Source organism: Brassica napus, chromosome A8 (genome assembly GCF_020379485.1).
Source record: "Brassica napus cultivar Da-Ae chromosome A8, Da-Ae, whole genome shotgun sequence".
In the NCBI taxonomy this organism is placed as follows: Eukaryota; Viridiplantae; Streptophyta; class Magnoliopsida; order Brassicales; family Brassicaceae; genus Brassica; species Brassica napus.
The window spans coordinates 1,821,788-1,834,919 of record NC_063441.1 but is presented as its reverse complement, the minus strand read 5'-3'; the positions used below and the strand labels follow the sequence as shown (position 1 = coordinate 1,834,919).

General features: G+C 36.1%; 2 protein-coding genes across 3 annotated transcripts; one reads left to right on the top strand and one right to left on the bottom strand.

Annotated features, from left to right (window-relative positions):
* Positions 1–531: 531 nt before the first annotated feature.
* Positions 532–2,794, top strand: LOC106360491 (GATA transcription factor 28-like). 2 transcript variants are annotated; one of them, XM_013800097.3, is made up of 7 exons: positions 532–776; positions 1,021–1,360; positions 1,438–1,530; positions 1,667–1,800; positions 1,871–2,005; positions 2,128–2,233; positions 2,345–2,794. In XM_013800097.3, the coding sequence occupies exons 2-7, from the start codon at positions 1,046–1,048 to the stop codon at positions 2,492–2,494; spliced, it is 933 nt and encodes a 310-aa protein (XP_013655551.1). In that variant the 5' UTR covers positions 532–776; positions 1,021–1,045; the 3' UTR covers positions 2,495–2,794. The 2 variants fall into 2 exon arrangements, with proteins under 2 accessions (XP_013655551.1, XP_013655552.1); XM_013800098.3 differs by having other exon boundaries at positions 533–776; positions 1,438–1,524.
* A 5,347-nt stretch (positions 2,795–8,141) lies between these two features.
* BNAA08G01890D (protein MANNAN SYNTHESIS-RELATED 2) lies at positions 8,142–10,261 on the bottom strand. Its single transcript, XM_013800096.3, has 6 exons — positions 9,945–10,261; positions 9,598–9,742; positions 9,441–9,511; positions 9,283–9,368; positions 8,633–9,206; positions 8,142–8,551 (listed from the first exon to the last, which is right to left on the bottom strand). The coding sequence occupies exons 1-6, from the start codon at positions 10,044–10,046 to the stop codon at positions 8,273–8,275; spliced, it is 1,257 nt and encodes a 418-aa protein (XP_013655550.1). The 5' UTR covers positions 10,047–10,261; the 3' UTR covers positions 8,142–8,272.
* Positions 10,262–13,132: the final 2,871 nt, after the last annotated feature.

Here is a 13,132-nt window from a genome sequence, read left to right as displayed (position 1 = left end):
CTTGGTTTATTTTAGAGGTGTTCAATTTGGGTTTTTGTTCGGGTTTAAGTTCAATTTTTTTGGGTTTTTGATTTATAAAAAATAATTACACTTATCACAGTAAAATCATATATACTTTTAATTTTTCTGGGTTAAATATAATTTATATTTATAGCTTATATGATTAGAAATCAGATTAATTAAAATATATTTCTGTATGGACAATTCTTATAAATAGTTATTTTTAAGTTTTTGTCACAAAAATATCACTAAAAAAATAAGCAAAATAGTTTTTTTTTTTTTAAAATTATATTTATTTTTCAAAATCTGAAACTTTATCCCAAAACCCTCATCTTTTAATTCATTTTTATTATTTAATAAAATTTATTTTGTTCATTTTCTTTATTGATAGCTATTTTGGTACAAAAACTAAAAAAAAATAGTCTTATGGAATTTCTCTTATTCTAAATTTTAAAGATAATATTTTTCTCTTATTTAATTATTAAAAATAATTAGTAAAAGTTATTTATTTATTGATCCGTTAGCTTTCTTTATTTATTGTTATCCTGATAAATTAATAAACTGAATCTCTTTGTTACCCCATTGGTTTAGTTCACCGCTCTTTCTTTCTCTAATCGCAGGTGTTCCGGTTCTTCGTCTCTGTTCTCCTTTCTCAAGCGTTGTTCATCGCTTCCAACCTCCCCAAGTTGCCATCTTTCACCGTTGCTCGTCGCGCTTGTTGGGTCGTCCGACATATTCAGTCTCCTGTTCTGTCTTGGTGTTGATTCCACGAATAGGTACCTCATCCAAACTATTGATCTCAAGTGGGTTCTCGTTTGAAATGGTCTGTGTAAGGCTTAAAACGTGCAAAGGTAGAGTCTTTGGTCGGATCTGATTGATCCAAGTTTAGGTTTAGGTTCAAAGTTAAGGTTTTTAGGATGTTATCACTTGAGAAGATTCTCTGCTCTAAACCCCCTTTCTGTTTTCTGTAACCTTATACTTATGGAACTTCTAGTTTTAATTATGTAAGTTTGTTAACAGTCAGGTAAATTGATGAGAAGCAACCATGGATGATGATGAACTTCATGGAAGCAATGGTCGGATGCACATTGGAGAAACTCAAGATCCATTGCATCATGTCCACTACGGACACCATGCTTTGCAACACATCCACAACGGAAGCGGCATGGTCGATGACCATGCTGATACTGGTGGTGGTGGTGGGATGAGTGATGGGGTTGATACCGACGTTCCTTCCCACCCTGGAAACATAACTGACAACCGTGGTGAAGTGGTCGACCGTGGTAGCGAACAAGGAGACCAGTTGACGTTGTCCTTTCAAGGCCAAGTCTACGTTTTTGACAGCGTCTTGCCTGAAAAGGTGGTTTAAGTTGCCGCTGAGTTGGTTCTTTGATTCTCTCCTTGCATTTTTTTAATCTGTTTCAACATCTGCTGCAGGTTCAAGCTGTGCTTCTGTTATTGGGTGGAAGAGAAGTACCTCAGGCACCCCCTACAGGCTTAGGAGCATCTCATCAGAACAATAGGGTATTGGTTAGATTTTGCCTTTGTGATTGAACCTGTCCCTATTGTAGTATACTAGAAAGAGTTTGACGTCGAGCTCCCTTTCAGTTAGAACATTTTAACCATAGTATGCATCAGTGCGGTTGCTGATTAATCAATGGGACAGGGTCTACCTGGAACTCCTCAAAGGTTTAGTATGCCACAGCGGTTAGCTTCTTTGGTCAGATTCCGAGAGAAACGGAAAGAGAGGAACTTTGATAAGAAGATTCGGTATACAGTTCGCAAGGAGGTAGCTTTGAGGTACATTCAACAACTTGGTCCACTTATACATTTTTAGAATTTGCACCTTGATTGCTTTCGGTATATGCAGGATGCAACGCAATAAAGGTCAGTTCACATCTGCCAAGTCCAACAATGGTGAAGCTGCAGCTGATGGATCTAGCTGGGAGTCCAGTCAAACGTGGGCTATAGAAGGTAGCGAGGCTCATCATAATCAAGAAATCTCGTAAGTTGATCAATGCTTTTTAACTTGGACTTAACCTGAACTCACTTAGTGTAGAGATGTTGTGATGAACTAGTATTTGTTTCTTTGCATATCTGACTTTTCTTTCTTTGGAACCTGTAAAGATGTCGGCACTGTGGAATCGGGGAGAAGTCAACTCCAATGATGAGGCGTGGACCTGAAGGGCCAAGAACACTTTGCAACGCATGTGGACTTATGTGGGCAAACAAGGCAAGCTAACACTTGATGCTTAACTGATCAACTCTCTCTCTGTCTTACTCATTTTATAGCTCTTTTGATTCATTGATGTTTCTGTGTAATGACAAGACTTATAATGTTTAGGGTGCTCTTAGAGACTTATCCAGAGGAGCTCCTCAAACATCCCAAAATCTTCAAGTAAATAATGAAGTAAGCAACATGCAGGAGGAGGCAAATCTTGAGGCTGATCAAATGATGGGAACAGTAGCCAATGACATAAGCAACTCACAGTGAGGAAAACACTTTGGCTCTTTGCCATTACACGCAAGAGAAAGATCTCAAACAGAGGCTTGATTATCTCTCGTGTGCTATGTAGCTTTATCATTTCCTTTAAGAGAATCTGATTCGGTTTAGGTTTAACCGGATTTGATCAGTGACAATGTAATAATATAGGTTATAATGCTCTGCGATGTTTGGTTATCTCTTTTTCTGATTCTAAAATGCTTCTTAGTAAAACTGTTGTTGAATTGGTACTATACTATGATAGCCTGATGTAATTTTGCAGTCTGTTAAAAGACAACTAACTTTATTTAAGAGCTCACCAAAATAGTGTAAGCGTTGTCCCAATGTGAAGTGAACCATGTTAACTACCAGGACGGGTCTGAACTTTACCACAATAATGAAAGTAGTAAGGTCACCAAAACCTTTTTTCCAACACATGACCCTTTTATTCTCCTCGTCCACCAAGAAACTCATTACCCTCGTCATACCTTGTGTAACTTAAGTGAAATCCACTACTAAGAACACGCTCCACGACAAGTCTTTGGCCTCATCATCAGCCTTGGTATTGGTCACCCATATCTTCATCTCTAATGGTTTATAATGAACAGATTTCTCAAGTAACAAGGAAAGTTTCTCTTCTCTGACAACAAATAGAACCCTGTGGGATAAAACACGACCCACTTCAGAATCATCAAACCTTAACATTTTGAAGCTATCACATGATTTGTTCTTCTTGTTTCCATATCCTAGAAAATACTTATAGTACATGGTGTAACCGTTACAATGTAGCCTTGGTTGGATCCACCTGGTTTGACCAGTACAAGGGTTCCAAACCACCAGTCTATTGTCTTGGGTCGCACATCACAATAAACCTTCACAGTGGAAGATTTCAGATATATTAACATCTTCTGAATCATCTAGGCTCAGAAGCTTTCCTGTAAACGTAATGAACTGATCGTACCTAGTGTGAATTCCCTGGAAATTGAAGATGAATGAATAAACAGATTCATCATTCTTTAAGACCATCTGTGTGTTGCTGCTTTGCCCAAGTGCTGAGGAAGCTGTAACGGATTCAGGAAGTGAAAAAATAGACCGGTTAGAGAAAAAGATCCAAGAGCTTGTCTGATGCAGCGGCATCCCTAAGTTTGGCGCCAACATAACGACTGCAAGGATTCAAATCATATTGCTTCTAGGATTTGGTTTTAGTTTTATTTTAAAGATAATGATGCTTTATTTCTTTATTGCTTTAATCTTAAGTTTCCTATTCCCTTAGGGTTTGTCAAAGGGAATAGCTATATATACGACTCTAGTCGTCTTGTTTTAGGGACGTTTGATTTTAATAAGAAGAGCTTTGCTTTTATCCCTTGTTTAGATTTGATTAAATTCATCAAAACAGGAAGTTGGTCTCAAAGAGCTATCGAAAGAAACCTTTGATCGATCCAAGAACAGGTCTCGAAGAACCCTAAATTCTTAGATCGACCGTTCACCCATTCGTACGCTGCGCCAGGTTGGTATCAGAGCTTTGCTACGCTCCGAAACTTTCTCAACCCGCTACGATGGTTCGTACCTATCGCCGTTCTCAGCAACAAACTGATGACGACACCCCAGCCACCAAACAATCTATCGCCGATCTTCAAGCCCAAATCGCGACTCTTGTGACCACTGTGACAAACTTAGTCACGCAACGTACGGCCCCTGCAATCTGTCGTGAACGCCTTAAATATGAGGGTAATAACGGAGCCGCAGTGGGGGACAAGAATTCGTTTACTCCAGTTATTCAGCAGCAAGCTCGCAGTCTCAACAACAACAATGATTCAGACTTGGATAATGAGTATGAAGATTTGGATGCAAAACTTTCTGACACTAGAGACAACGAGAACTGTTATGATGTTTTAGTTGGTGGCCCAATTTTTGACGAGGACAGAGAAATTTTTTCTGCGCATATTGTTGATCCAAGTTACGGTTTATTCAACGAAGACGGCATGCAATATAATGAATATTCTTTCATTGGTGAGATTGGTGACCCAATATTCGATGTGATTGATAATGACGATGCCGAAGTTGTTCCAATTTATGACTTGTACGATGAGGATGAGATGAAACAAGTTATGATTGAAAAAGTGGAAGATGAAAGCTTAACTTCTGGTGACCCAGCTAATGTTACGGATACCCCAAAGCTCTTACAAGAATCATATATCAATTCATCCATATTGACACATGAAGATTCTACGACAACTCATGGACGAGAACATGTTGAGAGAGACGACGACCGATATGTGGAGACGCAAAGGAACCAAAATTTTTGTGATGTTTGGAGTAAGGATTGTAAGCGACAACTTGACCGTGAGCCACCAGATCGAAACATAGATAAAGCATATGCAGATCATGGTGTAACGGAGAGTGTTGTAGTTCCAAGATGCAGTAACGCCAAGCTTTTCCAAGAGGATACACACTTTCTCAAAGAAAAGATCATTCATCTTCAGAAGGAACTTGTGTTAGAGCAAGAGAAAAATAAGTTTTTGGAACATGAGCTGCATGAAACACACAAGAAGATCCGTATGCTAAACACGGGATCTGCAACCTTAGACAAGATTTTGAGTATGGGAAGAACAGAGAAAACAACTAGTGGTCTCGGTTATCAAGGACATTCAACTAGCTCACAAACTATGTTTGTACGAGGTTTGTCAGTTGCACCAAAAAATCTTTTATTAGAGGTTCCTGAGGATCAAGATGTGGAGATTTTAAACGTCTCAAAGGTGAATACTCGCTATAGTGAAAGAAGTTTATCTCAACGTCAAGATCATTTATATCGAAGGTGTATGACAGAAGTCACATTTGATATTCATGAAAATCATGGAGGTGCACTCATTGACAAGTTTATCGATTTTATGAGGAAAGATAACGACACAATTGAGCAAGAAAGTTTTACGCTGTCAAGGGAATCAAGCATTGGAGACAGTGCTATGTTACCGGTAATGTGTGTCTCTGCCGCAGATAAAAAAAAATATTTCCGGCCTTCATGGAATTGCGGTAGCTTGAAAAACTTAGTGTTTCGACAAGCATGGCAACAATACACAGATGTGATGCACAATGAACGGAGTAATGAATTGAGTTTTTACTTTGTTAATTTCCGAACTTTGGTGGTAGGTGCTCTGAATTTCTCTCCATGGAGATTGTCAGTTATTTCACCGCTTGAAGTGAACCAAAGCGTAGATTTGAGAAATTTTTCATCGACATACGGGATGAAGTTTATCTCTTGTGCAAGAAAGGATCATTCTGATCTTTTTAAAACTATGAGAAAGAAGTATGACTTTTGTGTCGTTGGGAGGTTGATCTTCAGCCGTGTGACATTTTTTATTGGTGCTTTAGTGGACTTGTTGGAAGTGGAGCCTGCAAGACTGCAAAAAGTTCCTTTTGTCATCGCTTTTCATCAGTGCATGGTTCATTCGTTTTTCTCTTATGTGATCATTCTCACGTGGGATGTGGAGGAGTCTGAGTTTTTGTATCAACTATTAGATCATAAGCCGTTTGTGTTCCTTCCTTCCATGTTTACAACAGTTCTACTAGAGTTCATGTATGCCGTTGGATTGCACTGGAGACCTTATCAAGAGCGGCTAAGGTTCATGTGTATCATAACATTTGGATCATCCGGTGATGTGACAGTCATTCTTACTGCCGAGGTGTCACAGTTTGTTAGACCTGTATGGCTCATGATAATCTCGCGTTTCTCACCTTTGCTCTTACGGCCGTATTGTTCGTTTCACCATGTTCTGTCCAGTATAAGTTTCGTGAAGGTGCTTATACGTATAGAAGCGGAGCTGTGTGCTATCCACATTGGGAGCGTGTGTGTTCAGCCAAGGCTAATATTTGTTCTTAAGTGGTGCTGTGTAACTGTTTTAAAAGCACACGAGCTGATATGGGTCAGCTTGCGGTTTGAACTTTTGTGTTGTCTAAAGAGCAAAGAGCAGAGTTTGCGGACAGTAGTTTTTGGAGAAATATTGGCATATGTTTACATTTATGACAATCATCTTCCGTGTGTGATATCTGACCGTACGGAAGGGGTGTCTCTTATATTGATTCCACATGAGTTAGTGATGACCTTTACCCTTGATGGCAGAGAAGATACAAGGTTGTTTTCAAGTGGAATCGTTATGAGTTATCTTCAAGTGTCTCCGAGTTTATGGGTGCTGATCTTCCCAATCTTTTTGCTTCCAACTGTCTTGCATTGTGAAGCTTTGACGCTGAGAAAAAGATCTTTTCTTCCCCAACAGTTCGGTTCTAGTTGCACCACACACACGACCTTAACTTGGTGGAGTGACGTTACTTGCACGTCAAGCAAGCTTTTGTGTGTCTTGGATGAAGACGTGTCTTTCCGTACGAATACCTCGTTTTCATGGAGTGGTGCTTTTGAATGTGTTCACATCTTCTCACATAATATGGTGGATGGTAGGGAGCTTACGATGCTTCGTCAACGTCTCGAGAAGTTCTACAAAATCTCTTGGTTATGCGATGAATTCTTAACCTGTATTCAAGTCAGGTGGGCTACACATGGACATATTAAATTTCTTGTTGAGGACGTGGAGAGTTCAGCAGAGAGTGTAGCTGCAAGAAAGAGGATGCTTCTATTGGAAGTTTGTGAGCAGATATTTTCTTTGAATGATTCTACGAACGCGCCTGCAGCAGCTGTTCGTCGCAGGCGCCTTGTGTTTGACGTGGGAGATTTGGTGTGGGTGTATTTCACTCGTGATCGTATGCCAGCACACACCTATAACAAGCTGAAATCTGTACAAGTTGTTCCACTTGAAGTTACGGAGAGAATCAATGATAACGCCTATCGCTTGAAGCTTCCTGCCGATATCAATACTTCCGATGTCTTCAATGTTAAGCATCTGTCTCACTATGTTCCCGCCAATACCGGTTCTGATTCGGGGTCGAATCCTTCTAACCCGGGGAGTCCTGATGCAGCGGCATCCCTAAGTTTGGCGCCAACATAACGACTGCAAGGATTCAAATCATATTGCTTCTAGGATTTGGTTTTAGTTTTATTTTAAAGATAATGATGCTTTATTTCTTTATTGCTTTAATCTTAAGTTTCCTATTCCCTTAGGGTTTGTCAAAGGGAATAGCTATATATACGACTCTAGTCGTCTTGTTTTAGGGACGTTTGATTTTAATAAGAAGAGCTTTGCTTTTATCCCTTGTTTAGATTTGATTAAATTCATCAAAACAGGAAGTTGGTCTCAAAGAGCTATCGAAAGAAACCTTTGATCGATCCAAGAACAGGTCTCGAAGAACCCTAAATTCTTAGATCGACCGTTCACCCATTCGTACGCTGCGCCATTGTCCCTGGAATCCAGCACGTTGACATCGAAGCACACGTTTCCATAGACCAATCTCTATAACCTGTAAAAGTTGCTTGTCAAGGTCTGAGTGCATTATCTTGGCCGCAAGACATGGAGTTATGAGGGACCAACAACAGGTAGCTTTGGATACAACACAATATTATATGTTCCAAGAATGTCAACTTAGAGTTTTTAACGTTCAGACATGTTTGAAATCGAACAACGTCTCGCCATATCCTCTATGTTCCTCCTGACTACAGCTTTCACCACTAGACAATGGTGATAAAATGAATGGGATGCAAAAGCTATAAGCTCTGTAACTCAACAACAGTTTTCACTAAAAATCAAATTGGTATGGAACTAACTGCCTTACACTTAGTGAGAAAAGACCCTTTTATAGATTTGGTTGGCAAAACAATTCCCTCATAATAAATTACACCACAAAAGTTCAGCAAAAGCATGAATACGCCAAATGATTCTTCTTCGAGATATAAGGAGAGATGTAATCAGTAGAAAGACCAGACGTCCCTGAGATCTCTGCCGGAACAAGAACTTGAGGCTTCCCTAAAGCTATCCTTTTCCCAACAGTATTGGCATAAAACAGACCAGGAATGGCTGGCACAAACACATCACTCCTCGAACTTATGTAGAAGTCAATAACATTTTCATACTCTGAGTTCTCTAACTCAAGGTACTTAGACTTCTTCTCTGCCGGCATTATCGCCTCCTGCCATCATATATATAAAAAAGAAAATCAAGATTCACTTCAGAGACTAAAAGAATGAATGATCTCATCTCACACACACACCTTAGTAAACGTTTTAGGGAAGATGTCCTTGAGAATGTTGAGGCTGCTCTCCCACCTAGGCTGAGTCAGGTATATAGTCGTGTCACCATCAAACCCAAGCTTCCTCAAGAACACTGCAATCTCTTGCGCGTTGTAACATGTTTTGGACCCCCCTGCACCTGTCTCACGGCAGTTTTTCTTCTCAAGTATCTCAACCCTCAAGTCTATGGCTATGAACCGACCATTAGATTTCTTCTTGAGCCTCTGGATCATGGCCTCCACCAGTTCATTAACTCCAGGCTGCAGCTCCAAGGAGCCAAACATCGCCAAGCAAGAAACAGGGTCTGTCTCACCACCATCCAGAGAAGACTTCCTCAGATTCACAGAAGGGAAGTAGGTTGTGACTCTGATGTTTCCTTTTGATTTGAAGATGGGGCTGATGTGCTCCTTGATGTAGTCTTCTGCAACTCTGGTGGGGACTTTAACAATGGCGATGTCTCTTAGAGAAACGTGGCTTGGCAGCTTCTTCACAACTTTGATGACGCTTTCGAGGCTTTTAACGAGTTTATCTACATCATAGATGTCTTCAAAGTTCCTGTATAACATTCATCAACCACTAAGAGAAACAAACAAACCATAATGTTTAATGAAAAATACAGAAACTAACTAACATTTCATCACCAGGTTTGCTTCCTCTTATGTCAGGGAGCACAAGCGTTGCTCCAAGATGCTTAGCCACCATCACAGCATCAGTTATCTAAAGAAAGATGATGTGACAAAGTTAAACAACATAGAAACAAAGAAAAGGCAAAAACTTTTAAAGGATTACCTGAGAGACATGGTACTCAGGACCATTGGTTAAGGAGAATGTAACATAACCCTTTGAAGATACCGCTTCATCTACAACAAAACATTGAAGCAAATCAGATAGAAAAAAAAAACACAGAAGATTTAAAAATAAAAAAAAAACATAAATGGTCTAATACCAGATTCAGATATTGACCAACAAGATTTAAGATCATTGCTATCCTCCATCCAAGGCCCTTTAGTCCCTTCACTTGATCTAACAAGTCCATCTTCCAGAGATACTTTTGATCCATGGAACTCAATATCATGTGCATCTCCTTGAACCTGCAAAAAGCACAAACACACAAAGACAAGCATTTGGAGTTTTTAGCTAAAGGTTGAAACTTTCAGAATCATTCTCTCCAAAGTTTGAGTCTTTAACAACAACGCAACATCCAAACTCGACCCAGAATGAATAAAACTCTAATCAACCCTAAGACTTGTATAAACCAGATCTGACATTAACAGACACATTTGGGTTAAGTACCTGATTAGCATCAAAGTAATCTCTATGAAGCATTTGTCCGAGCATTACGAACATGGTAATGGTGAGGATTCCAGCCACCACTTGTCTCAAATCCACACCCATTGTGTTCTTCTTCTTCTTCTTCTTACACTCTCCCTTCAATTGAGGAGAGATTAGGGACTGGTTTAAAAGGACAAAAGAAAGAAAAAAGAGACAAGATTTCACGAATCTGAGTCCCTTTTGATGATTTTGTCTAAAAGATATTTTGTTTTTTATATAAGTGAGTGTTTAAGTCTTTGCCTTACGCTCTCTCTATCTACAGACCCGTAACACAGCCACCGACACTCTCACCGTTGATTATGGTATTTAAATCAACTAGTTGATTTTGATTAAACCGGACCTGTACCGATTTTGATTTCGGTTAAACCAGAATTGTATCATATCAAAACCAAAACTGTAAACGAAAGCTTATCTTCAACTATTACTTACCAAGTGAGGGGTGTTGAAAAGCAAATTTTGTCAAAATCCATTTGTAATATTTCCTTAATTTTTTATAAATAATTATTATCATCTTGTAAATATATATCTTAATTTACTAATAGAATCTTGCATTTATACTAGCTTTTTATTCGTACTTCCAAAACACGGGATAACTTTTTTTGTACTAGAGAATACAATAAGTTTTTTTTTTTGCATAAGCCACCATGCATTTATCAATTCTGTAGATGTGTTAAAGATGTAGATAGAGTTTAGAAAAATCAAAAACTAGACTGAAAATATTTGACAAAAGCATATATGTCTTCTATTATATGCTCTATTCTATCCATTTATTATATTTCCTTAATTGTCCTAAATAATTAATTATGATCTTGTAAATATATTTCTTAATTTGCTAATAGAATCTTGCATTAATGGTATATAAAATTTGACAATTGACTCGGTGTCTGTAGTAATCAAGTTTGCATTATTTGAGTACAATTAAGTTTTACTCAAAAAATATTTATTTATTGCACCAAATAAATACCAATGAATAGTATACAAAAAAAAGTTAGTCTTTTTTAGAGCTGGGCAAAAAAAAAAAAATTTGAATCCAAAGAACCGAACCGAATCCAGTAATAATGAATCCAAACTGAAATTGGTTAAATATCCTAATGAATTCAAAATTTTGGTATCTAAAGAACCGGATCCGAATCCGACCTGATCCGAAGAATTTTGGTAACTAAATGTATATGAAATAGAAATATATACTTAAATATGTTAATTATTTTTAGATTTAATATATATAAAATATCTAAAGTATGTATGATATTTTGAAATTGTCCAAATACTTAAAAGTATATATAAATAGTCTAAAGTAAATGGCTAAAATAGCTAAATAATACGTAAAATACCAAAAATACTTAAAATATCTAATGATTCTCAATCTAAATATTCAAGACAAACCAATTATATGTTAATTTTAGGTAATTTTTTGCATATATTATTCAAATTTATCAGAAAAATATTATTTTATTTTTAGGTTTTAAAATAATTTAAATGGTTATCCGAACCTGAAGTGAACCCGCAAAGATCTGAAACGAATCAAATATGAAATTTGTAAATACCCGAATGAGTCTAAAATTTTTAATCCCAAAAATCTGAAATCTGAATAGACCCAAACTAAACTTGAATGGGTACTCGAACGCGGAATGCCCTCACCTAGTCTCTCTATTACAAAGTGTAGGTAATTTTGATTAAAATCACAAGTATTAAGAAAGGTATCTTTTGTTTTTAACATTTAATGAAGTAAAAAAAATGACCAATGATAAATTATATTTTTGGTTTAGCTTTTTTTTTCTTTTTTTGTTTAAATATTATTCTATTACATTATTTTGCATTAGGCTTTGAAAACAATTTACATTGTGAAATATTTCTTTTTCAAATCACTTGTATTGAAAAAAGAAGGATATCAGATTTTATTTGTACACCAAATTAAAAATTCGTTATATAAATAGATATTCCACCTTGACCAAAAATAATAATAAATATACCACATTTACTAAAGTATAAATTATATAACATAAAGTATTCCACAAATTGAAAAGGGGAAGATTAGATATGTATACCACATTTACATACAAATATGTATATATAACACAAAAAGTTACAAAATGTGAATGTAAAGTTGAATCATTATAGTTTTTTCTTAACATACAGTGATTCGTTGAAATTTTACAATTATGAATATATTCATTCTAAAACAATCCGACGACACTAAACTTGTATGGCCACATAGATTTAAATCATGTTGTATGCCTCATTTGAATATCCAAATATGTGACCTATCTGTGGATTGTATCTCATTTTAGAGATTAATTTGGACCATTCTATAAATTTGGAATACTCGTATGTTAATAAAAAAAGTATCTACCTTGTGTAAGGTGTCACATATACAAATACACTATACATCTATTCAAGTTAGGCATGACCGCAAATTAAGTACTTATATTTTTCTTTGTCGTACTTGTTACTTGATTTGTCTCTTGTAAGTATTCAAATTTTTTTATTGTACTTGTACTTTATTTAATTAGTCGAATACTTGCATATATTTTAAATACTTACAAATTATTTCTTAATATTTGATATTTATTTAGGCTTAATATTTCAAAACTAAATGTACAAAACTTATAAGTACAGCTGAATGTGGAATAAATATACTTGTTACTCCAACTAGATCATTTCTCCGCGTTACGCGCGGATAATATATTTAAATTTGTTAGATTTATCATTTTTATTTGTATGTGAATTTTTGTATATTAAATTTTATATACTACTTTTTAAATTTGATTCTTTTTTATATTTTTAGTTTGAAGTAAGTATTTCTATTTTATGTAACACAATTACCTCATAAAATATGAAGAATCAAGTCCTAGATTTTAAAGTTATGTAAAAAATATATAATTATATATAGAACATAAATTATCTTAGTTTAAAAGATCGGAATCTCATCTCGAATAAATTCACGAAAAAGAAAAAAAATACTCCAATAACCTAATTAAAATATAAAACCCTCTTTTTTCTAAAAAAAAAAGCGTACTTAATAATATTTTGTTTACATGTAATAGGTTATTATATAAATACAATTTTCATTTATTTTTTTAAATTAATTATTTTATTTCTATTTATTATATTTTCTCAATTAATTTTTAAAAGTATTTTAAAATTATGTG